The sequence below is a fragment of the Lampetra planeri genome, chromosome 1 (genome assembly GCF_965212315.1).
Source record: "Lampetra planeri chromosome 1, kcLamPlan1.2.h2, whole genome shotgun sequence".
NCBI lineage: Eukaryota > Metazoa > Chordata > Hyperoartia > Petromyzontiformes > Petromyzontidae > Lampetra > Lampetra planeri.
Window position 1 is genome coordinate 27,638,303 of NC_136107.1, and position 26,864 is coordinate 27,665,166.

Below are 26,864 nucleotides of genomic sequence, written 5' to 3' on the forward strand. Positions count from 1 at the left end.
GCTTCTGTTTCTTGTCAGAAGCTGCGCAGCGAGAGGAGGCAAGAGGCGAAGACCCCGAGAGCACAGAGACACCACCAGGTGAGGGGGGGGACAGGGGGACAGGGGGACACGGGGACAGGGGGGAACACAGGGACAGGGGGGGGCACGGGGACAGGGGGGGGGGGGCACGGGGACAGAGGGGGGGACAGGGGGGGGAGGACACGGGTTCTGGTCTCGGGCTCTCTGAGCCCCGAGCAGAGCGGTAGTTGAATAGTGAGTGAGTTTAATAGTGAGTTAAATAGTGAGTGAGTTAAATAGTGAGTGAGTTAACTAGTCAGTGAGTTCACTAGTGAGTTAAATAGTGAGTGAGTTAAATAGTGAATGAGTTAAATAGTGAGTTAGTTAAACAGTTAGTTAAATAGTGACATAGTGATTGAGTTAAATAGTGAGTGAGTTAAATAGTGACGTGTTGCGTAGTAGAATTATGAGTAGTTGGCTGCTGCTGCCCGTCTCAGCAGACGAGCTGCTCCAGTGGCGTGGTGCACCCTGGGAAATGTCGTCGTGAGTTCTCAGTCGTCTTGTTCAGTAGTCAACATCGATGGCGAATGTCATCAGCACCACCGCGGGTGTTGCCATCGAAACGTCGTGGGTTTTTTGCTTTTATTGTTTTCAATCTATATATGTTTTAATTCTATTGTATTATTTGTATTTTCTATCTACGTGACTTTACCGAAAGAACCAAGAATATTAATTGCTGCAGTCACGAAGTCAAAATAGTTGAGAGTTTAGTTTGAGTCCCATCCCGACTTGGAATCCACCACCGCGAGGCGACCAATGGGAGGGGAGGAGCGAGACGACGGCGACCAATGAGAAGAGCGGGGCAGCAGCAGGGCTCGTCCCGCGTTGGGATGGCCCCGGGGGCGGCGCCGCCCAGGGGCGGTGACGTCACGGCACAGACACGCCCACAGGGGCTGGAGGCAGCCAATGGGAGACTGGCGTGGTGAGACACTGAGACACAGAGACACAGAGACAGAGAGAGACGTAGAGACACACAGAGACACAGAGACCCAGCAAGAAACAGACCCAGTGAGTGCCAAGTTAATTAGTAAATCGTGCTCAGTAATGAAAAAGTAATGAGTGTGCAGTTAACTCGTGAGTAGTTAAGTAGTGAGTAGTTAACTCGTGAGAAGCTAGTGAGTAGTTAAGTAAAGTCACGTAGAAGGGAAGTAATAAAATAATAAAAATAAAACATAATAAAATTATTCTCACGACGTTTCGGCCACAACGCAAGCAGCCGTCCTCAGGTGAAAACCAGGTCTGTCGAGGCGACAGAGTCTGAAGCTTCAGACTCTCACGACGTTTCGGCCACAACGCAAGCAGCCGTCCTCAGGTGAAAACCAGGTCCGTCGAGGCGACAGAGTCTGAAGTTTCAGACTCTGTCGCCTCGACGGAAGCTTCAGACTCTGTCGCCTCGACGGACCTGGTTTTCACCTGAGGACGGCTGCTTGCGTTGTGGCCGAAACCAGGGCCGGCCCGAGGCATAAGCGAACTAAGCGGCTGCTTGGGGCCCCCTGGCCACCAGGGGGCCCCCGAATCGTTTTTTTTTACAATTAAATAACTTAAACAAGTGATATAAATGAATTAATGAATGAATGAATAAATGATTCAAGACAAGAAAATTCTGTCGACAACTGCTGCTTTGTCACGGCTCACGGATGTCACGGCTCATTGACAATTCGCGTGGGCGCGGGCGCGGGCGCGGGCAGGTGCGCGCAATTGTACGTCACGATAATAAATACGCCTAAGCCATGTCACAAAAAAGGACGTATCCCTCTGGTGCCGAAAAAAGAAAAAAGAAAAGGACCGAGGAGGAGAAAAAAGAGCGAGATAAAGGTATGTTTGCATTATTATTTACAGTATGTTTTGTGCAGCAGCAGCACATTGTTGAACCCTTGCTGTTCTTATGTTTGCTTTCATTATTTAAGTATCTTTTTTTTTGTAACATTCTATTTTTGATTAGATTAATGTTTGTCTATTTTGGTTTTATTTAAAAGATTGCACATTTAATGCACATTTGCAAATAATTTATTTAATATGTTTTTTGTGACCGTTTGTATTCAGAAGTTTTAATAAAAGAGTGAAGTATTTTAAGTGTTGTTTTTATTTTTTATTAATACATAACCTCACTGTATTCGTTTATAATATTCGCTATAACATTATAGTGTGACATTTGTGTCAATAATCTTCTAGCACAGATGAGTCTGCGTGGTGGGAGGGGGGCCCCCAAATCAAATTCTGCTTAGGGCCCCCAAGAGGCTCGGGCCGGCACTGGCCGAAACGTCGTGAGAATAATTTAATTATGTTTTATTTTTATTATTTTATTACTTCCCTTCTACGTGACTTTACCGAAAGAACCAAGAAGATGAATCCCTGCAGTCACGAAAGCTTTAAATCAAAAGTAGTTAAGTAGTGAGTAGTTACATTTTGATTTAAAGCTTTCGTGACTGCAGGGATTCATATTCTTGGTTCTTTTGATAAAGTTACGTAGAAGGGAAATAATAAAATAATGATTAGTTTTTTTTGTTTTCTGTTTTTTTATTTCCCTTCTACGTGACTTTACCGAAAGAACCAAGAATATTAGTCAGTAGTTAACTCACGAGTAGTTAAGTAGTGAGTAGTTAAGTGAGTAGTAAATTAGTGAGTGCTTGAGTGGAGTAGTCTCGCGTCTCACGCGGTCACGTGACGCTCGGAATTCCCCCACCACAAGGCGACCAATCGGAGCGAAGGAGAAATGATGACAGCCAATCGCCGCGAGGCACGGGGCTCGTCCCACGCTCTGATTGGTGGCCTGGTGAAGGGGATTTCCAATGCGTTTGGCGCAGAAGCTGCACGGAGCCAGCCGGCAAAACGTGTCTCCTCCTGAGCCCCGTCTTTTTTTACGGTCAGTGGAAACAAGAAGATGCTCGGTGTAGTCGGCACTTTGCTTCATTCATCATTTCGTATTTTTTTTTTAAACTTTGATTTATGTAAACCCCCACCGCTCGCTCGCTCTCTCGTCTCTCTCCTTCCTGCTGCCTGTGCTGGACACACAAAGTGTCTCCGTGTCTCGCCTCGTCTCCGTCTGTTTCTCACTTCCTCCGTCCCCTCTCCTCCCTCCCTGCATCTCACCCACGCCACTCTCCCACCTCCCTGTGGGTCTCTCACCCTCGCTCTCATCACCCCCAGCTCCCACTTTGCCGTCTCAATCTCCCTCTCTGTCACTACCCTTCTCACCTTCCCTCTCCTCTCTCTGTTTTACTCTCTTCTCTGTTTCATGCCCCCCTCTCACTCTCTCACCTCCCCCCTCTCACCACCCCCCTCTCCCCGCCCCCCTCTCACCCCCCCTCACCGCCCCCCTCTCACCGCCCGCCTCTCTCACCGCCCCCCTCTCACCGCCCTGTCCCCTCTCTCTCACGCACTGGACCCAGGTCATCGAGACAGGGAACGTCTTTTCCCACATAGTGACGATGGTGACGATGGTGATACATGCACAGCGCTAGCGGTGTCACGCTGTGTGCATCGTGCATCAGGGTGATGCGCTGTTTGGCGTGACCAGGGCCGCGTTTAGGTGAAGGCGGCCTACGGCTGATAAGAGGGAAGGGCGCAGGGACAGATGAAGTCATTAAACTTTATTTATTTATTTAGCCAAGTAGACTGTGCACATTCCACTCGTGGTGAATTCATTAAACACAGATCACTGCACTCATCTCTTCTAACATTTCCCCTCCTCACTTGAGCTGCTGTGGCAAAGTCACCAACGGAGTCCGATGGCCGCGCTACCCACGAGAGGTGTTCTGGGTGAGATCGCGTGAATTGACGCTCACCCAGAACACCTCTATGACGGGTCATGTTGGTCACGACAGGCTGTGTGGTAAACTGGCCACGCTCTCGTCACTCCGCTGTTACTTCGACGTGGAACGGAGGGCCTAGAGGAGGGTCTAGAGGGGGGTCTAGAGGGGGGTCTAGAGGGGGGTCTAGAGGAGGGTCGAGAGGGGGGTGCGAGCTGTCCGCGGTGTCGCTTGTGCCTCAGGAGACGATGGCAGCGGAAGTGGAGGCCCACAAGCTGCTGCTGCGACGATGCCTCGACGATATCAAGAAGCTCGACGGCGGCAGCAGGTGAGAGACGCAGCGAGGATTGCGCAATCATTCCTCTCCTGAGCACGAGGACGTGATCCCACACACAAGGGGGGGCTCAGTGACTCAGTGGGCGTCAGCGACGGGGTTCTCTCCGTGCGTCTGAGCTGTGCGAGGTGACGCGTGGAGAGCGGCAGTGCCCAACTCCACGTGTCACTGTGCACCACCACGCAGTGTGTCACGGTGCACCGCCACGCAGTGTGTCACTGTGCACCGCCACGCAGTGCGTCACTGCACCGCCACGCAGTGCGTCACTGCACCGCCACGCAGTGCGTCACTGTGCACCGCCACGCAGTGCGTCACTGCACCGCCACGCAGTGCGTCACTGTGCACGCCGCTGGGCTAGTGAAGCGGCGGCGTAGTGGTCGACGCCGCGCTGTGAACCCAGAGACCCGAGTTCGATTCCTGACCACGGCCAACGCTGCTGACGATTATCTGAACTGGTCATGGGCCTTCCTTAGGTCGATTTTATCTCAAAATGAGTATCTGGTGCGGTGTGTAAACCACCACCCCCACCACGACCCCTTCCACCCCCCCTCCACGACCCCCTCCACGACCCCTTCCACTACCCCTCTACCCCCACCATGGTGTGAGAGTTAACATCAGTTACCTTGGTGTAAAAGTTAACATCAGTTACCATGGTGTGAGAGTTGACAACAGTTACCATGGTGTGAGAGTTAACAACAGTTACCATGGTGTGAGACTTAACAACAGTTACCATGGTGTGAAAGTTACAACAGTTACCATGGTGTGAGAGTTAACAGTTACCATGGTGTGAGACTTAACAGTTACCATGGTGTGAGAGTTAACAACGGTTACCATGGTGTGAGAGTGAACAGCAGTCACCATGCGAGTGCCACGCTGCGTCCCTGCGCTGTGCAGGTACCAGGTGGCCACCTTCATCCCTCCCATGCAGAAGATCAATGATCTGAATGAGAAGCTCAGGAGGCTGCCCAAGAGCCTCAGTGAGGATGTGGCGGACGTGATGGTACAGCAGGGAGCAGCTGGTCAGTGATACAGCTCACTCACAGCTCACTCTCACAGCTCACTCACAGCTCACTCTCACAGCTCACTCTCACTCACAGCTCACTCTCACACACAACTCACTCTCACAGCTCACTCACAGCTCACTCTCACAGCTCACTCTCACTCACAGCTCACTCTCACACACAACTCACTCTCACTCACAGCTCACTCTCACTCACAGCTCACTCTCACAGCTCACTCTCACTCACAGTTCACTCTCACTCACAGCTCACTCTCACTCACAGCTCACTCACACACAGCTCACTCACAGCTTGTAAACGGCACACGCAGCTCACACAAACAGCACACACAGCTCACACGTAGAGCACGTTCACATCGACATCAGTCTCAGCTGAAAAGCAAGCAGACGGGTGGTCAGCTTACACAGACGCCACACTCACGCGCACAAACAGCACACGCATGTGCAGGCACACACAGTCACCTACAGGCACGTACACAGCGACGTGCCTCCACACGTGGTGCTCTCATGTCAGTGTGTCTGTGAGTGGGTGTGTCTGTGTGTCTACGAGTGGTGACTCTGTGTGTCCGTGTGTCTGTGAGTGGGTGTGTCTGTGTGTCCGTGTGTCTGTGAGTGGGTGTGTCTGTGTGTCCGTGTGTCTGTGAGTGGTGGCTCTGTGTGTCCGTGTGTCTGTGAGTGGGTGTGTCTGTGTGTCCGTGTGTCTGTGAGTGGGTGTGTCTGTGTGTCCGTGTGTCTGTGAGTGGGTGTGTCTGTGTGGATGTGTGTCTGTGAGTGGGTGTGTCTGTGTGTCCGTGTGTCTGTGAGTGGGTGTGTCTGTGTGTCCGTGTGTCTGTGAGTGGGTGTATCTGTGTGTCCGTGTGTCTGTGAGTGGGTGTTTCTGTGTGTCCGTGTGTCTGTGAGTGGGTGTGTCTGTGTGTCCGTGTGTCTGTGAGTGGGTGTGTCTGTGTGTCCGTGTGTCTGTGAGTGGGTGTGTCTGTGTGTCCGTGTGTCTGTGAGTGGGTGTGTCTGTGTGTCCGTGTGTCTGTGAGTGGGTGTGTCTGTGTGTCCGTGTGTCTGTGAGTGGGTGGCTCTGTGTGTCTGTGTGTCTGTGAGTGGTGCCTTTGTGTGTCCATGTGTCTACGAGTGGGTGTGTTTGTGTCCGTGTGTCTACGAGTGGGTGTGTCTGTGTCCCCACGTCTCCGTGTGTCTCTGTCTCCACACAGAGCTGCTGGCCCAGGCTCTCACATCTCTGTCTGACAAGGACTCCCCGGTGCCCGACGCAAACTTCAGACCCATCAACGCCACTATGTGGGTTCTCTGCGCATACACGGACTTCAGCCCAGCACTGGGTGAGTAGCACGGAGCGAGTAGAGAGTGGTGGTAGTGGTGGTAGAGTAGAGAGTGGTGATAGTGGTGGTAGAGTAGAGTAGAGAGTGGTGTTAGAGTAGAGAGAATGGTGGTTGTCATGGTGGTGCTGTGAGAGTTGAGTGGTGCTAGTGGTTGTGTTAGTGGTGGTGGTTACCACAGCGCTAGTGGTGCTGGTGCGAGTGGTGCTGGTGCTTGTCGTCGTGCTAGTGGTGGTGGTTTCTAGGGTGATTGTCGTGGTGGTGGTGCTGTGAGTGGTGGTAGCGGTGCTGGTGGTTGGTGTTGGTGGTGTTCGTGGTTGCGTGGTTGTTGATTTGGTTGTTGTTGTGGTTGTTGATGTGGTTGTGTCAGGCCGTGCGGTGAGTCAGTGCGGCACCATCAAACATCTCCTGGACATCCTAAAGCACCAGCCACTGTGGGAGCGCAGCAACACTGAGCCGGTACGGGGACACACGGGGAGACGCGGGGAGACACGGGGAGACACTGGGACACACAGGGAGACACGGGAAGACACGGGGAGACGTGGGGAGACATGGGGACACACGGGGAGACACGGGGAGACGTGGGGAGACACGGGGACACATGGGGAGATGCGGGGAGACACGGAGAGACGCGGGGAGACGCGGGTACACACACAGGGAGACACGGGGAGACATGGGGATCCACGGAAAGACACGGAAAGACACGGGGAGACGCGGGGAGACACACGGGGAGACACGGGGAGACGCAGGGAGATGCGGGGAAACACGGGGAGATACATGGGGTGAGTAGATGATGGCGAGTAGTAGATGATGGCGAGTAGTAGATGATGGTGGGTAGTAGATGATGGCGGGTAGTAGATGATGGCAGGTAGTAGATGATGGCGAGTAGTAGATGATGGTGAGTAGTAGATGATGGTGAGTAGTAGATGATGGCGAGTAGTAGATGATGGTGAGTAGTAGATGATGGTGAGTAGTAGATGATGGCGAGTAGTAGATGATGGCGAGTAGTAGATGATGGCGAGTAGTAGATGATGGTGAGTAGTAGATGATGGTGAGTAGTAGATGATGGTGGGTAGTAGATGAAGGTGAGTAGTAGATGATGGCGGGTAGTAGATGATGGTGAGTAGTAGATGATGGTGAGTAGTAGATGATGGTGGGTAGTAGATGATGGCAAGTAGTAGATGATGGTGAGTAGTAGATGATGGCGAGTAGTAGATGATGGCGGGTAGTAGATGATGGTGGGTAGTAGATGATGGCAAGTAGTAGATGATGGCGAGTAGTAGATGATGGCGGGTAGTAGATGATGGCGGGTAGTAGATGATGGTGGGTAGTAGATGATGGCGGGTAGTAGATGATGGTGAGTAGTAGATGATGGTGAGTAGTAGATGATGGCGGGTAGTAGATGATGGTGAGTAGTAGATGATGACGAGTAGTAGATGATGGCGGGTAGTAGATGATGGCGAGTAATAGATGATGGTGAGTAGTAGATGATGGCGAGTAGTAGATGATGACGGGTAGTAGATGATGGCGAGTAGTAGATGATGGCGAGTAGTAGATGATGGCGGGTAGTAGATGATGGCGGGTAGTAGATGATGGCGAGTAGTAGATGATGGTGAGTAGTAGATGATGGTGAGTAGTAGATGATGGTGAGTAGTAGATGATGGTGAGTAGTAGATGATGGCGAGTAGTAGATGATGGCGAGTAGTAGATTGTTGTATATATACGCCTTTTTCCAAAATTGATATTAAGAATAATTCTTCCAATATATTTGTAATAATAATCAATCTGGGTGTAGCAAGCGGCCCAAGAAAAATGTAACAACCACCCTCACCCCTCACAGCAGCTGCCTTCCACATACCACACCAGGCAAAGAAGTAGCCATTAAAGGTAATTTTTAAAAACCCCGGTGTAAAAAGGCGAGAGAGGGGTTTGCTAATGAGATTCTGGGGAAATCTCTACACACCTTCAAAGACCGCCTCAAAGCATGTACACACAACAGGCGCCACGAGAACCGAACAGACACGTTTTTCATTGTAGTTGAATTTAGTTAACGGAACTGAGCGACAAGAATAAGTCGACATCATGCCAACACACTCACCCAGATTAAGAACCAGACTGCAGTCTACATGAGTGGCTGTTATTATTACTTACCTTATTTTACTCTTATTCACCATATATATTGTTAGTTATGGCATCTTTCTATCTACGTGACTTCCAGCAGTCAAGAAAGCTTAAGTGAAAACTTAGTCAAATCTCCAACCTCAGGATATCAAAATATAACTCAAGAATAAACAGCACGGATCACTGGATACAGATGAGGAACAAAGGTTAATAAAACCCTAGGAATACATGTGGTAATAACGATGATAAATCACAAATCTTGGATAAACATGAACCATACTCTGGTTCTCTCGGTAAAGTCACGTAGGTATAAAATAAATGAAATCACGACGTTTCGGGCGCAACACAAGCATCCGTCATCAGGTGGGACAACCGCAGCAAGAAACAATTGCTGAAGTGGGCAAAAGAGCAGCTTGTAACAAGGGGTTATATAGATTAGGGAGGGGGAGGAGCCAGGGTTAGAGAGGGTGGGGGGGGTCAAACATGAGCCAAATAATAATTATGAGGGTCATCCAGAAGAATACAATGCGAAAGAGGTCAATCACACACGACCAAGATAATGCGTTCCATAGAGAGAGCCCTCCCAACCGCCTTTGTCTTGCAGAAGCACGTGGTAGCAATAAATCACAAATGCAGGGAGGGCGCCTCCACTTGAGATATCAAACACCATGAAAAGTCCAAACTATGATGGACATACTGTAAACACTGCTCGAAACATACCTTGAGTCACTTACAGAGTCAACACCACATAATAGTATAAACACTAAGATAAGGGGTGGAAATTAATGTTTGTAAAAACCCATAAGAGTGAACTGGAAACATGGTACAGGAGGTCACACTTCAAGAGACGGCGCCCCTCTTTGAGAGAGACAAAAAAATGTAACACCCCGACCGTGAAGGAAGAGGGTGGAGAACGCAACCGGACAGGGGGAACCCCTTCCTCCTTCCAGATTAATTATTGCAGAAGTTGACAACTGGGAAAACATCTAGGGACAATTTGAAGCATCTGTTTCCATTAATGGCAGAGTGGCTTGAGGAAGGAGACAGGAACCAGGCCTTGATTAAACAACTTATCACTCCAATAAAATTAGAACAAACACACACACATATACCCAAAATAGCGGGCCGGACGAGGGGTGACTGAACAGACAACTGTTTTTTGTTGTTTCTCTTAATACAACGGTAAAAGTTCGGAACTTAGCGACAAGAATAAGTCGACATCATAGACTGCCAACACACTCACTCAGATTAAGAACCAGACTGCAGTCCACATTAGTGGCTTTTATTATTACTTACCTTTTTTACTCTTATTCACCTCATATATCGTTTCTTATTGTATCTTTCTATCTATGTGACTTTACCAAAAGAACCAAGGAATATTAATTCCAGCAGTCAAGAAAGTTTATAGTGAAAACTTAGTTATATCTCCAACCTCAGGATATCAAAATATAACTCGAGGATAAACAGCACGGATCCCTGCATACAGACGGGGAACAAAGGTTAATACAACCCTAGGAATACATGTGGTAATAACGATGATAAATCAGAAATATTGGATAAATATGAACCAAATAATACTTGGGACGTATTAGACCAAGGGTCATCCAGATGAGATACAAGCGAAATAGGTCAATCACACACGACCAAGATAAAATGTATCCCATAGAGCCTCCCCACCGCCTTTGTCTTCCAGATGCACGTGGTAGCAATAAATCGCAAATGCAGGGAGGGCGCCTCCCCTTGAGATATCAAACACCATGAAGGAATTCCAAACCACGATGAAAGTACTGTAAACACTGCTCCAAACATACCTTTAGTCACTTACATAGTCAAAACTGCAAAAAGTGGTACGGTATCAAGCTATTAGAGGTAAAATAATATTTTTTACTTCCAACCGGTACAGGAGGTCACACTTCAAGAGACGGCGCCCCTCTTTGGGAGAGACAAAATAATGTAACACCCCAGTTGGGAGGGAAGAAGGGGGGGGGAGAATGCAACTGGACAAAAGGAACCCCTCCCTCCTTCCAGATTAATTATTACAGAAGTTGAAAAACTGGGAAATGCACTTGGGGGCAATTTGGAGCATCTGTTTCCATTGATGGCGGGGTGGCTTGAGGAGGGGGACAGGAACCAGGCAAGGGTAAGACTTAACAGATTGCTTAATAAATCAGAACATATGTAGTGAGTTCAAGGAGACGTAGACGACGTAGTCAGAGGCACACTTATTTATTCAACCAAAGGGCAGAACACAATACTTGAAGGGGTAACGGCCCCTTCACCCGTCTAACAGGGAGACACCCTTAGCACTAGCCCGGCTAGTCTGCTCCCAGGTCCTCCACTAGAGAGCTAGGGGAGGCTAGCTGATCCAGCTCTGGCCAAGCTAGGATCTCGGCACCCTTAGCCAACCAGACCGGCTCTTACAAGAGCATCGGTTCTGGGCTCTCAAGGCCGCGCCGCTGGCTTGCCCTGGTCGGTCCTTAGAAGGACAGCGAGCCAGGGGAGTCCCAGGGCCTATCCTGCTGGTCTGCACTCTTCGCTGGTTAAGCTGTAATACTCCACCCCGAGCCCACCGGCTCCCCTCCTTTTATAGCAACTCCCCCCCGACGGGTGGGGCCGTGGGGGATCACAGCGCCGTCACAGCCCCCCAGGGCTAACCGTTGCGGACGTGGATGTAGGCACCCTTACGCGTGCGGGCGCAAACACCCCTTGTGTGTTTGTTTGCCCTCCCGTAACACCCCTACACATACACACACACCGGACAAACAACTGCCCCCACAGCAAAGAGCGAAATCAAAGGAATCCCAGTCCTTTGTGAGAAGGCGGGCAGAGGGGAGAGAATTTCACATATAAGCAAGGACACAGATCATGCAACTAAGTTCTGCGAGCGGCAGGCTCCGGGATAGGGAGCTGCATCAGCAGAAGCCACGAGTCGTGAAGTTCGTCTTTTGTTTTTCGTAACTTTTTTTTCTTGTTTCTTTCACCATTGAGAGCATAACCAGCGCAACCGAGCAAGAGTGTCGGCACTGTTGACCAGTGGGGGGTAGTAGATGATGGTGAGTAGTAGATGATGGCGAGTAGTAGATGATGGTGAGTAGTAGATGATGATGGGTAATAGATGATGGTGAGTAGTAGATGATGGCAAGTAGATGATGGCGAGTAGTAGATGATGGCGGGTAGTAGATGATGGTGAGTAGTAGATGATGGCGGGTAGTAAATGATGGCGGGTAGTAGATGATAGTGAGTAGTAGATGATGGCGAGTAGTAGATGATGTTCACAACGCAGCGCCGTGTCGATTCGTCATCGTCGCGGTTGACATGAGAGCCGGCGCCCCGCGTTGTTTGCTGCTTGTCAGCGAGCCGCCTTCCTCGTGCCCCTCGGGTGCTCCTGTGGCTCGCTGGAGGTGGCGGTGGTGGCACTGGACGGGAGCTCCTCGGTACCGGGGGGGCGGCGGCGCTGTTCCGCGGAGTCGGCGTTCACCGTTTTAGCGGTGTGGCCATCGCTCCGGCGGAAGACGGAGTCAGCGCTCTCGGAGGCGTATGGCCGAGGCGCCGGTTTCATTGATCGCTTCTCGAGTCCTCGGAACTCGTCGTAGGACCTTCCTGGCGGCCTCCGCCGTCCGGGCTCGGCTCGCCGGCGCGGCGTTGTCCGCGCGCGTGAACCATGGCAGGGGAGACAGCTTTGCGGATTGTACGGTCAGAATATCCGTTCATCCTGAGGGCTTGGTGTACGTGCTCCAGCTCACTGGCTAGGTGATGCTGGTCGGAGATGCAACACGCCCTATGGTGTAGTGTTTTCATGAAGGAATTCTTCTGGGCTGGATGGTGGTGGGAGTCAGGCTTTAGATAGACATCCGTGTGGGTGGCTTTCCTGTAGACAGTGTCCCAGCGAGCCATCAGGTCTCTTCTCGATCAAAACATCCAGGAATGGTAGATTGCCATCATTTTCCACTTCCATGGTAAATTTGATAGATGGCTGTATGGAATTGATGTGGTTGAGAAATTGGTTCAGTGCTGGCAGGTCATGTGGCCAGATGATGAACGTGTCATCTACGTATCTCTTCCACAAGGAAGGACGTAGGGTGGATGTCTGGATGGCATGTTTCTCAAATTTCTCCATGAAATCATTCGCTACCACTGCCGATAAGGGAGAACCCATTGGGGTACCCTAATTTTGTTTGTAGAATGTACCAATCTAGGTGTAGTAAGTGATTCCTGATATGCAATACCCGGGTGTCTACAAACTGAGTTGTGGCTGCGGCAGCAGTTACATTGGGGAAACGAAACGACATATCTCGGACCGCGTTCGCGAACACAAGGCAGATCTTAAACACGGTAGGACCAATACTTCTGCCATTGCTGATAATTGTTTTAACGCAATGGGCTGACACGAAATTGACTTTTCCAAGACGAATTTACTCTGCAATCCCACCGGCTATTATCAGAGATTTGTTCATGAAGCCGTCCAGATAGATATATAAACACAGACACAACTTAAACCAAGAAGATTGGTACAAACTGAGCAATCATTGGAAGAACTTTATTAACCAGGTAAAGTATTAACTGACTGTGATGTTTCCATCCTACCTGCCCATGTCAGCTGTTATTTCCGACTCTATGTGTGTCTTTCACTCTCTCTCTGTGCATCTCTCTCCGATTTCTACTCCAGTGAGGGTCCACTTTCTGCCCTACTCCCCCCCCCCCCCTTCTCCCTCCCCCCCCCCCCTGCAGCCGATCTCTCCATTGCTGCCGCGGTGGTCCACTTTACTCCAGTGACCCGGGTGCTACTGCAGGGTCCACTTTCTGCCCTGCCTCCCCCCCCCCTTCTCTTTCCCCCCCTGCAACTGACCTCTCCAGTGCTGCCGCGGTGGTCCACTTTACTCCAGTGACCCGGGGCTGCCGCAGGGTCCACGTTCTACCCCACCTTCTTCCCCCCCTTCTCTCCCCCCTTGCTGCCGAGGCCTATATAACTCGTGCCACGGCAGATTTCTCGCCTACTTCAGTAGTTTTTTATTGCTGTGGTTGTCCCACCTGATGACGATTGCTTGTGTTGAGATCGAAACGTCGTGATCTATTAATTTTCTACCTACGTGACTTTACCAAAAGAACCAAAGAGTATGGATTCCTGCAGTCACGAAAGCTTCAAATCAAGTTGTAAACACGTGTAAACAAACATGTAAACACAAATCTAACACAAACAAGCATGTGAACACGAATGTAAACACATAAATAAGCATTAAACATGAATGTAAGCACGTGTAAATAAACATGTAAACACGAATGTAAACACATAAATAAGAATGTGAACACGGACGTAAACAAGAATGTAAACACGAATGTAATCACGTAAAGAATTACGTGAACACAAACACGTATATAAACATGAAACACGAATGTAAACACGTAAATAAGCATGTGAACACACATGTAAACATATGTACCAAGCATGTAAACACATGTAAATAAGCATGTAAACACATGAGTGTGTCCCCGTGGCAGCGTGGAGCGCTGGTTGATGAAGGGACATGAAGGCGGTGACATCTCCGTGTCTCTCACCTCGTGTGTCTCTCCCCGTGTCTCTCCCCGTGTCTCTCCCCGTGTGTCTCTCCCCGTGCGTTTCTCCCCGTGTGTCTTTCCCCGTGCGTCTCTCTCCGTGTGTCTCCAGACCATACGCAGGCTGCTGGTCTTCACCGTCACTCTGCTGGCGAACCTCTCCCGCGTGCCAGAGAACCGCGCCTGCTTCCGCCAGAGCAACGCGGTGCCCGTGATGCAGGAACTGCTCAAGAAGGATGACGTGGAGTTCAGGATGACTGCCCTGCTGGTCATCGCCCACATACTGGAGGAGAGCGACTGCGACCCCCTGGGAGAGACGAGTAAGCAACTCTCACGGCACCCGCACGGACCGCTCCTCGCCTGCAGGACTCGGCACTCGCTCACCCACCGCTCACCTCCCTCACGTGGCTTTAGTCAGACGAGGGGTGTAGACGTCACCGTTTACGCATTAAAGAAGACGGTGACACGTGGCACACGGGAGTCTAAAGAAGAAGATCCCCCGCATAGCCCTCAACAGACTGTTTGGCCAAGTGCTGTTCACGATCAGCTGTGAATACTGGCGTGGCATACGAGGAGGTGGATGGGCGCGGCGCTGGGTATGGTGATTGGCTTATTTAAAAATAAAAACATTTTATGTTACCGGGTAGGGCCCCACTGAGCGATGTGGACGTTGTTTAGAAGCGACGTGGCCACCACAAATGACAGCTCAACCAAGCGGCTTATCACATGGACATTTATAGCAGCCCAATACTCTAACATCAGAATCAGAAAGGGTTTTATTTGCCATGAAAGTTTGCACAGACAAGGAATTTACTTTGGCAGTAAGGTGCATAGATTCAACAAATAGGAATCTTAAATCTTAAATAAGTGGTGTACAAGTGTAATGTGAAGATATATCCAGCTCACTGACGTATCACAACTCGTCATGATGATTGGCTCTGCCGGTCCTGGTTTATAGCCAATGGGGGGAAGCCTAGGGGCGTGGCCCTGACGTAATGGCAAGGTGACAGCTGTAAGGATTGGTTCTGCTGGCTTTGGCCACAGCCAATGGGGAGAGGAGTCAGGGGCGTGGTCCCGGGAGCTTACGAGGGGGCCTGGAATATACCATGGAGGCTAATGAGGATTGGCGGAAACGTACCACGTGACCCGGGTATTAAATAGGGGTGGAGACGAGCGACACGTGGTCAGAACGGGAACGAACAAAGGAAGGGGGCCACGCGGGAGCGGGGCTCCGGGTTGCCACGTGGCAGTGTGTCTCTCTCTCTATCTGTCCCTCTCACGCTGCCTGTCAGCAGCGTGAAGGAAAGCTGTAATACAAGTTGAATAAGAGACAGATTCCAGAAGTCGCCTCAACGAGTTTTATTACATTGGTGTCAGAAGTGTCTCTTGAGACCGTTTGGACGATCCTTTAAGATGTCCAAGCACCTCAAGAAGAAGAATACTAAAGGTACAAAGTCTAACTAATACTAAGGAGCTAAAGTATGTAAAAATTGAATAAAATATAATCTAAAATATACAATAGCTATAATATACAATATAAAATTACAAAAATGCAAATAGGATAACAGTGCAAATATGGCAGGGTGTCATTGTGCAGATATTGTGTTAAAGTCAGTTTGAGCGTTAAAGTCAGTTTGAGCCCCTGGCCTTGTTGAAGAGGCCAGCAGCGGATGGGAAGAAACTGTTTTTGTTGCGTGAGGTTTTGGTCCTGATGGACCGCAGCCTTCTGCCGGAGGGGAGTAGCTGGAACAGAGAGTGTCCAGGGTGGGAGGAGTCGGCCACAATCTTCCTCGCTCGCCTCAGGGTCCTCGAGGTGTGCAGGTCCTCGAGGGTAGGCAGATTGCAGCCAATCACCTTCTCAGCAGTGCGGATGATACGCTGCAGTCTGCTCTTGTCCTTGGCAGTGGTAGCAGCGTACCAGATGGTGATGGAGGAGCTGAGGATGGACTCAATGATGGCTATGTAGAAGTGTACCATCATTGTCTTTGGCAGGTCTAATTTCTTCAGCTGCCATAGGAAGTACATCCTCTGTTGTGCTCTCTTTATGTGGGAGCTGATGTTCAGTTCCCACTTGAGGTCCTGGGAGAGGATAGTGCCCAGGAAGCGGAAGGACTCCACAGTGTTGACTGGGGAGTCTCACAGGGTGATGGGAGTGAGTTGGGCTGTATTCTTCCTGAAGTCCACAACCATCTCCACTGTCTTAAGAGCATTAAGCTCTAAGTTGTTCTGGCCACACCAGGTCACCAGGTTGTCAACTTCCCACCTATAGTCAGACTCATCCCCACCAGAGATGAGCCCAATGAGGGTGGTGTCATCCGCAAACTTCAAGAGTTTGACGGACGGATGACTGGAGGTGCAGCTGTTGGTGTACAGGAAGAAGAGCAGAGGGGAAAGGACGCAGCCCTGAGGAGATCCGGTGCTGATGGACCGGGAGTCAGAGACTTGTGTTCCCAGCCTAACGCACTGCTTCCTGTCAGACAGGAAGTCTGTGATCCACCTGCAGGTGGAGTCGGGCACGTTCAGCTGGGAGAGCTTGTCCTGAAGCAGGGCAGGGATGATGGTGTTGAAAGCAGAGCTGAAGTCCACAAACAGGATCCTGGCGTAGGATGCTGGGGAGTCCAGGTGCTGTAGGGTGAAGTGGAGGGCCATGTTTACTGCGTCATCCACAGACCTGTTGGCTCTGTAGGCAAACTGCAGGGGGTCCAGGAGAGGGTCTGTGATAGCTTTGAAATGTTCTAGCACCAGACGCTCAAAAGACTTCATTACCACAGAGGTTAGGGCGACAGGTCTGTAATCATTAAGTCCTGTTGGCCTTGGCTTTTTGGGCACAGAGATGATGGTGGAGGACTTGAGACAGGCTGGTACATGGCATATCTCCAGAGAGGTGTTGAAGATGTTGGTGAACACCGGAGACAGCTGGTCAGCGCAGTGCTTGAGGGTCGCTGGAGAGACAGAGTCTGGCCCAGCTGCTTTGCGGGGGTTCTGCCTCTTGAAAAGTCTGTTAACCTCTCCCTCCTGAATTGAGAGAGTCATCTTTGTAGTGGGGGGGAGGGGGGAGGCCTCTTGGGTGGGAAGGGGTAGTTCAGGACAGTCCAATTGTCTTTCAAATCTACAGTAGAACTCGTTCAGGTCGTTCGCCAGGCGGGAGTCGTTAGTGGTGTGGGGGGCTCTGGGCTTGTAGTTGGTGATCTGCCTGAGCCCTCTCCAGACAGAAGCAGAGTCGTTAGCAGAGAACTGATGTTTTAGTCTCTCTGAGTACAGTCGTTTAGCCTCTCTCACCGCCTTGCTAAACCTGTTCTTCGACTCTCTGAATCTGTCTCTATCCCCACTCCTAAACGCTTCCTCCTTCTCCAACCTCAACCTTCTGAGCTTTCCTGAGAACCAGGGCTTGTTGTTGTTGTTGAAGTTCACCCTGGTGCGTGTTGGAATATAGCAGTCCTCACAGAAGCTGATGTACGACGTCACAGCCTCTGTGAGTTCATCCAGGCTATTGGTAGCAGTCGTGAACATATCCCAGTCAGTACAGTCCAAGCACGCCCGCAGATCCTCCATACCCTCACTGGTCCACTGTTTAGATGTCCTCACAGCAGGTTTACAGAGCTTTAGTTTCTGCCTGTATGCAGGAATCAGGTGGACCATGGCATGGTTAGAGTGTCCCAGTGCTGCTCGGGGGACGGCGTGGTAGGCTCCACTGACTATAGTGTAGCAGTGATCCAGAGTGGTACCTTCTCTGGTAGGGCATTTCATGAATTGTCTGTATTTGGGGAGTTCGTGGCTGAGATTACCTTTGTTAAAGTCGCCGAGTACGATAACCAGGGAATCCGGATTTGCTCGCTCCACACTCAGAATCTGGTCTTTGAGCATGCGTTGGGCCTCTTTAACCTGAGGACCCGGCGGCAAATAAACTCCGACCAAAATGAGCGACGTGAACTCGCAAGGCGAGTAAAAAGGTTTACAGTTTATAAAAAATGATTCCAGGTCCGGAGAACAATGTTGCAGAATCACTGTTACATCTACACACCAGCCACTGTTAGTGTAAAAACAAATACCACCGCCCCTCGTCTTGCCGGAGAGTGCTATATCCTGATCCGATCTTACGAGTTGGAAGCCTGCCAGTTGTAACGCAGTGTCCGGGATCAAATCACACAGCCATGTCTCCGTGAAGCACAAGACAGAAGATGAAAGAAAGTCTCTGTTTTTCACCATCAGTAGCTGAAGGTCGTCCATTTTGTTGCACAGTGAACGTACATTGGAGAGGAAAAAGCTTGGAAGCACTGTTCGGATCCCGCGTCTGCGTAGCCGCACTAGAGCCCCCGACCGTTTACCCCTTCGGTGGCGTTTCACTGCTTGAGCAAAGCCTAGCGCGGCTTTGACTAGAATGCCCACTAATTCTGCCGCTGGAAGCAGAAAAGTGGGAAATAAATCCACAGAAGTTGTTTCCCTGATGTTTACAAGTTCGTCTCTTGTTAGAGAACTCCGAAAAACTTGGCAGAACACTGAATTAACAGACAAAACAAGACAAAACAGGGTGCACCAACTGGCCGAGGCTGCCATCATCGGCGCCATCTTCACCAACATGGTCTTGTGGAAACCAGAATCGAGGTGTCTGTTGTATCGAGTATCCATTCATCGAGAGTTAATCACTGTGTCGATTCATTTTGGGATACATGGATCGACTAATCCCATTGGTTAGTATAGCTTCCCGCAGAACGTGTTTTAATAGCAGATGGTGGTTAATTTTACACAAGCTCTGATGAGTACGTAACTTACTGCGTATTTGTTTATGTTAGCAATAAAAGTAAATTTTATTGATAAAATGCTTTAATACATTTATCATGTGTACAGTATCATTATTAAGGCTATTACTGATACCCCAATGAAACTCTCACATATATTGTTCAAAGGTAAATAATAGCTGTCGGTAACGCATCTCCATTGGAACCATGTGATAGCGACCTCCTATAGCGCTGTTTCGTATAGTGCTCACTTTACCGAGAACGCATCCTGAGCGTAATAGGAGGTATGGCTGTAGTTTAAACACAATAAAGCATAGCTGGCACAACAGCTCTACACACATAACACCACGCGTACACACAGAGTCATAGCAATAGCTGTACAGACATAACACCATGCGTACACACAGTCATAGCAATAGCTGTACACACATAACACCACGCGTACACACAGAGTCATAGCAATAGCTCTACACACATAACACCATGCATACACACAGAGTCATAGCAATAGCTGTTAAACCACACGCTTATATCTCGTACCCCACACTCACAATGTCACATTTGTATAATCCACACGTGGGTGATTTTCGAATGGCAAATTTGGACCGCAACCCAACTCTTGTGATTACATCGCAGGATCTTTAACGGTGAAGTAGGCGGGGCATTTTATTCCGGTTATTACACCACAGTAATAACCAGGGCGGCCGCTGGATTTGAACCGTAAACCTCCGCACCAAGCGGCGAAGGTGCTACCGCTGGGCTGTGTCGGTGTGGGTGACACGGGACACGTGGTGGGCGGTGTGGGTGTGGGTGACACGTGGTGGGCTGTGTGGGTGACACGTGGTGGGCTGTGTGGGTGACACGGAACACGTGGTGGGCTGTGGGTGACACGTGGTGGGCTGTGTGGGTGTGGGTGACACGTGGTGGGCTGTGTGGGTGATACGTGGTGGGCTGTGTGGGTGACACGGGACACGTGGTGGGGTGAGTGGGTGACACGGGACACGTGGTGGGCTGAGTGGGTGACACGGGACACGTGGTGGGCTGAGGAGTGATGGTCACTGCGCGTCTCGTTTCAGACTCCACTAACGAGCTGCTCCAGATCATCAGTAGGCCCACCGTGTACGGCCGATACAAGCAGGTGGGTGAGATCATATCCCAGAGCGAGGAGCTGCTGGAGTCTCTGGCCATGCTGTCCGTGTGCTGGCCGGTGCGCAGGAAGGTGAGCGCTCGCACCGCACCAACGACAAGGCACCGAGTCGGCCCTGGGCGCTGTTCTGGGTGTCGCGCGCCGCGATTGTCGTTTCCCCGCCGGGACGTCGTCGCGGGTCGGTCGACGGCGCCGCCCGAGTCGTGAATCTGTGGCTTCCGAGCCGCTTCCCGCTTGCGCCGAGGTTCACCGTCGCTCCTCGCGGGATCCGTGCCGCTTCTCGTCAGATCTACGAGGCGGGCGCCGTGGCTCCGCTGGTGCAGAGCCTGAGGCAGGGCCGCTCCGTGGAGAAGCTCCATGCGGTGACGACGCTCAGCAGACTCAGCTGGGACCCCGGCACCTGCTCCCAGATGAGGCAGGGTGAGGAGGAGGAGCAGGAGGAGGGCGGCTCTCCATATACACACACACACTTTATATATATATACACTGCATATACTAACTATACCTGCCTATGTCAACTGTTATTTCATGCTAATCTCTCATATTAACATCGCCACTTCCATGCCCTTTAATTTATCACATTAACATCACCAGCCCCGGCCACTTCTTTATGACCCTTGGGCTACACCCATTTCAAACCTTTACAACAGTCTGCATCAGCAGCAGACAACGCTTTCACAACTGACGACGGGCGCTTGTGTTGCGCCCGAAACGTCGTGATTTATTATATTTTATCACTACGTGACTTTACCGAAAGAACTAAATAGTATACACACTACATATAATATATACACTATACATACTACATGTATCTACAATATATACACTACACATGCGCTATATATACACAACATATATACACTCTATAGCGTATATATATACACTACATGTGTAGTGACATAGGACGTCACTACTATGTCGGCCCGTATGAGGGCTGGGGGCCCCAAGGGGGTGCCTGGGGGGTCACGTGGTGGAGGGACCCAGACCTCCCGTGAGGTGGGGGAAGGGAGGCGTGGCCTGGGAAGGGAGGCGTGGCCTGGGCGGAGCCAGCCACGCCAGAGCAGATATAAGCATGGTGTGAACGGAGAGCGAGGCTGTTGTACTCCGAAGTGAAGACGATATCATCGGTCCTCTAGTCCCGGGTCGTCGTCCTGGACCAGGCAGCCCGTCGCCTGCCTGGACCAGGCAGCCCGTCGCCTGCCTGGTCCACTCTGTGTAGCATTCCAGAGTGTTAGTGAGTTGAGGAAGGTGGTCACCACCTCATGTACAGTGTTATATTACTTACCGTTTAATAAATAGTGTTGCCTCCGAGCTGTGTGTGTGTGTGCACCTAATACGAACCCACTACACATGCGCTACACACTGAGCATCGATTTACCCAGGATACATGTACACACACTGCACAATACACTGCTGTGTGTAGTGAGTGTTGATGTGTTTGTGCTGTATATACTTGTATGAGTGTTGGTGAGAGTGGCGAGTGCGTGTAGTGAGTGGTGAGTGTGTGTGATAAGTGAGTGGTGAGTGTGAGGAGTGTATGGTGAGTGAGTGGTGTGTGTATGGTGAGTGTGGAGTGAGTGGTGAGAGTGAGTGGTGAGTGAGTGAGTGAGTGGTGAGTGAGTGAGTGAGTGGTGAGTGAGTGATGAATGTGTGTAGTAAGTGAGTGGTGAGTGAGTGGTGAGTGTGACTCTGAGTGTTTGTGTGTCTCAGAGGGACAGTTGCACTGCCCCATATGGAGCACGAACCAGAACCAGCTGAGGGAGAGAGCGGCCGGCTCCTGGGGCAGCGTGAGGACCTCCACCTCCTCCTCTACACCCCCTCCTCCTCCTCTACACCTCCTCCTCTACACCTCCTCCTCTACACCACCTCCTCTACACCACCTCCTCTACACCTCCACCTCTACACCTCCACCTCTACACCTCCTCTACACCTCCTCCTCCTCTACACCACCTCCTCTACACCTCCTCCTCTTTACTCCAGCAGTGTCCCCAGCACGACGCTTGTGCAGCGCGTGCGGTGATGCAACCCCCCCCCCCCCCGTGCCCCCCCCACCCCCCCTCTGTGCCTCAGGCCGTGCTCCGCGCCGTCAAGGGCTTCATCTCGTGCTGCTCCTCCTCCAGGTCCACGGAGGTGCAGGCTCGCCTCGCAGGTAACGGCAGCCCCTAGGTAACAGCAGCCCCTAGGTAACAGCAGCCTTGAGATAACAGCAGCCTGGTAATAGCAGTTCAAGGTAGACGTCGACCGAAATTCGGTTTCGGTTTCGGCGCCGAAAGTTGGCAAATGGCCTCTTTCGGCAAAGTTTCTGTTTCGGCCAAAGCCAAAAAGTTTACTTTCGGTTTAGTTTCGTTTTCGTCCGAAACTAGAAATTCAGTTTCGACTGGCCTCTAGTTCAGGGGACATGAGAAGAGACACAGGAGCAGCTGGGTGTTTGATGCACCGAGTTGCAGAATTCCCTGTCAAGTTGCTCGTCTTGCTCACGCCGAGTCTCCCGTGGTTGCCGACGTCTGTTGCCCCGCGTGCGCCGCTTGCCGTGTCCCCAGGCGTCCCCAAGTGGCAGGAGGGTGACGTGCAGGCCTGGCTGGAGGAGAGCAGCCTGGGCGCCTACTGCCCCAACTTCACGCAGATCGACGGCCGCATCCTCCACTCCCTCCTGGAGATCCGCCAGCAGGTGGCACGGGGACACCGGGGGACACCACGTGGTGTCACCACACAGCACCACGTGGGGTCACCACACAGCACCACGTGGTGTCACCACACAGCACCACGTGGTGTCACCACACAGCCCCACGTGGGGGCACCACACAAGGCACCACGTGGGGGCACCACACACAGCACCACGTGGGGCACCACACAGCACCACGTGGGGGCACCACACACAGCACCACGTGGTGTCACCACACACAGCACCACGTGTCAGGCTCATGGACACAGACGCCACAACTCAGTGGGGACCCCAACCCTGCGGCTCCTCACCTCCTCACCCAGCTCCTCACCCAGCTCCTCACCCAGCTCCTCACCCAGCTCCTCCTCGATGTCTTTGTCTCACATCTTCTCTTCCTGTTCTCAGGCCCCGGAGTTCTTTGCCATGGTGGCACGGGAAGTGGGCGGCTTCCACCGCCTGGAGGACTTCCTCAAGTTCCTGGATGCTGTGGAGAAACTGGACTGATGAGGTTCACTGTCCACTCACCACCACTCTCACACTCACCACACTCACCATGCACTACCACACATTCACCACGCAGTGAACACCACCGCTCTCACACTCACCACACTCACCGTGCACTACCACACATTCACCACGCAGTGAACACCACCACTCTCACGCTCACCACACTCACCATGCACTACTACACATTCACCATGCAGTGAACACCACTGCTCTCATACTCACCACACTGTGCACTCACCACCGCCACTCATCACCACTCTCACACGCTGCCTGTGCTCTGCTCTCACAGGGCGTTCCGCTGCACCTTTCTCTGCTGCTGCTGTTGCAGGTGGCAGAGTCGAGGACAGAGCAGCTGATTGGAGCTCAACCACACAAACACAGCACAACCTCACACGTGACGACAACCACACACGTGATGACAACCACACACATGGCAGCCACACAGGACAACTCAACCACACCACACACATGACAACCACACACATGACAACCACATGCTGTACGTCCAGACACACCGGGACTGCACCTAAATGCAGTCGAGCACCAGTGACTGCCATGCGCACTTGAATACCTCTAACTCCACACCTCTAACTCCACACTGATAACTCTACACCTCTAACTCTACACCTCTAACTCTACACCTCTAACTCTACACCTCTAACTCTACACCTCTAACTCTACACCTCTAACTCTACACGTCTAACTGGACACTGATAACTCCATGCCACGGCTTTTCTACCACAACATCACCTGCATTCTCTGACAGCCACTCACGCCACACCGGGGACACAGGTGACACAGGTGATGCAGTGACCCACACCCTGCACAGCCTACTGGGCTCGTCTGACGGCCGTGGGTACTGGACCCTGAACAGGGCTTGGGCCCACAGCCACATTCACTCGCACACGCATACACTCACACACTCACTCACACACGCACACACTCACTCACACACGCACACACTCACACACGCACACACTCACTCACACACTCACACACGCATGGCCATTCACACTGCATGCCCGCAGACGATGACGGTGGCTTCTTTGAGGCCTACAGAGGCCAGCACCGGCGCTCACACTGGCACAGGCTCTGTGATGCTGCTGCTTGCAGGCAACACCGAATGCTCTCAGACGCCCGTAGCCTATGGCCACCTGTGGACGTGAAGAGGCCATCCACTGCCCCAATCAACTTCTTGTCTCTGGGTCGTCTCCGGGTTCCTTCTCTTTGTTGTCATGATTCTGTTTGACACGCAGCGGCAGCAGCAGCGGCAGCTGTGGTAGCGGTAGCAGCAGCGGTAGTAGTAGTAGTGGAAGCTTTCGTCACCAATATTATCCATATGAGGCTTTTGGGTTAGATTGCGTGAATATAAATGCATCGTTAAACCCCCCACCACCCAACATAGCCAACTAGTAAGGTTTGTCACGTAAACAAAACATGCGCGATTCCATCCGGCAGAGCGGCCCTAGCTGCTGTTCACGGCGGGGGTTCCCCACTGTATTTGTGCTGCAGATGCCTACGAGCGAGGCCGTAGATAGCAGTGGGGGAGCGGAGACGACGAACAATTCGGCGTGGAAGAGCCATCGGCTCCGAGGGCCACGAAGCCCTGGCGAGTCGTGATGAGCAGCGGCAGCAGCGGCAGCAGCAGCGGTACCATCGGGGCTGCAGACTCCAGAAGGCCGAGAGCCTCTCTGCTCCTCGTCACTGCCTGCCGTGGTGGCCTCGATTAGCACCATCGCAATCAAACAAAGTAGAACCTGGGCTCGTGCTCATTAACAGTAGAAGACGGCGTTAGGTTCAAGTTAAGCGTTAGGGTGAGGTCGTCCCGCCAGCTCTACCACTTGCCTGGGAGGAGCCATAACCAATAGAATCCCGCGGCCGGGTTCACTCGGAACTCTGACCTCGTGCCCAGTCCCTCGCTGGCTTCGTGCCGTCTCCCCTCTTCTCCTCGCGTGAGCCCCGTGTGTCACGCTCCATCCTCCCACTCCGCAAGAGCCTCCCAGGTGCTGTTGTAGACTTCGCGGTGAAGGGATCTTACCTATAAACGTAATTTTTATTCTGTCTATCTGTCTATGTACGCCTATCCTTGTAACGCTTTTTAATGGACTAACTGTTGGGTTTACGATTTAACTAAGTACACAGATACAACAAACTAATCCTCCGGACGAAAACTCGCTATTTGTTCTTGCCCTTGGTCCGATGTAAACTAATAAAATCACTCTTCGTAACAATTTACGCTGATCGCCGGCGCCAAAGCACGCATCTTGCCATGTCGTGGAAACGCTGACTCGTTGCCCCTAGCAATGTAAACAAGCTTGCCGAGCAGCGATGGGAGGGGGGATTCTCCTTCGCTTAAAAAATACCAAAAATAAAACAATCAAGTGAAGTTACTGCTGCTGCACAACCACACGCTGAGGTACATCCTGAACAGTGTGATGTCCTCTTCTCACCCCACCCCAATTAGATACTGCGATAGTCATACTACTGCAGACTCGGTCGATACTACTGTAGACTCAGTAGATACTACAATGTTCGGTAGATACTATGATAGTAGATACTACGAGTCACTAGATATATAGTCAGTAGATACTAGTGCAGACTCAGCACATAGGACAATTTTTTTTAAACATTTCAGATCAACTGTTTACCTCCCACTTTCGATATCTTGTTGATTCAGGCCTTCTGTAAGGCTCTTATAATTTTGTTGACGGACAAATGGACATGCCGTACTCCGGGCTTTTATAATAACTTATTTGTGTATGTATATGTTATGTTTTTTTAACAGAAGACAAGTTTTTAAAGAAAAATTTCCCCTGGGCAAAGGCGGGTAGTAAAGTTATACACGGCATTCAGTATTTTCTTCACAGTGATCATTAACCATTATAAGTCGACGTGATTGTCATGTATAACCCGCTGCTTGCTAATTGCTCCATTAAACATATACTGCAGCCCTTGCCCGAGTCTGTTGGCAGTGCCTCCTGCTGTGGGTGGTCTCCGTGACCACGTAGCCTTGCACAGACATTGCTGGGGAATGCGAAGGTGCAAGTGACTCGGGAGCTCTTTACAACTACGCACACCACACACACTAAGTACACACACGGTGTATGTACACTACACACACTAAATACACACAGTGTATGTACACTACACACACAGTGTATGTACACCACACACAATGTATGTACACCACACACTGCATGTGTGTACACCACACACACTGTGCATACACCACACACACTGTGCATATGTGTACACTACACACAAGTGTATGTATGTATACTACATACATTGTGTATGTACACTACATACATTGTGTATGTACACACACAGTGTATGTGAAGTACCGTTGAGGACGCTTGACACCAAGGTTGAGGCACACGTATGTTTATTCGTGTAAGCGGTCAGAACAGGACAGCACTAGAGGGGGTATCGGCCCCCTCACCCGGATAGCTGGGGATACTTCGCTAGCTATCCTGATCTGCCTCGTAGTCCTCCAGTTACTGGGCTAGGGGAGGCTGTCTGGGCCGACACTGGTTAGCCGGCCTACGGTACCCGGAGTCCCAGAGACTGACTCTGGGTCGCGGGACCACGCCACTGGCTCGGTCCTGCGCGGCCCTGACAAGGGCGGCGTCTCAGGTGAGTCCAGGGCTTCTAGCTA

General features: G+C 51.2%; 1 protein-coding gene across 1 annotated transcript; it reads left to right on the plus strand.

Annotated features, from left to right (window-relative positions):
* On the plus strand, positions 1 to 26,161 carry LOC144720841 (uncharacterized). Its single transcript, XM_078597932.1, has 13 exons — positions 1 to 78; positions 4,049 to 4,134; positions 5,035 to 5,159; positions 6,361 to 6,486; positions 6,854 to 6,942; positions 14,267 to 14,474; positions 19,967 to 20,109; positions 20,325 to 20,457; positions 21,748 to 21,824; positions 22,108 to 22,186; positions 22,578 to 22,705; positions 23,105 to 23,207; positions 23,535 to 26,161. The coding sequence occupies exons 2-12, from the start codon at positions 4,055 to 4,057 to the stop codon at positions 23,201 to 23,203; spliced, it is 1,287 nt and encodes a 428-aa protein (XP_078454058.1). The 5' UTR covers positions 1 to 78; positions 4,049 to 4,054; the 3' UTR covers positions 23,204 to 23,207; positions 23,535 to 26,161.
* Positions 26,162 to 26,864: the final 703 nt, after the last annotated feature.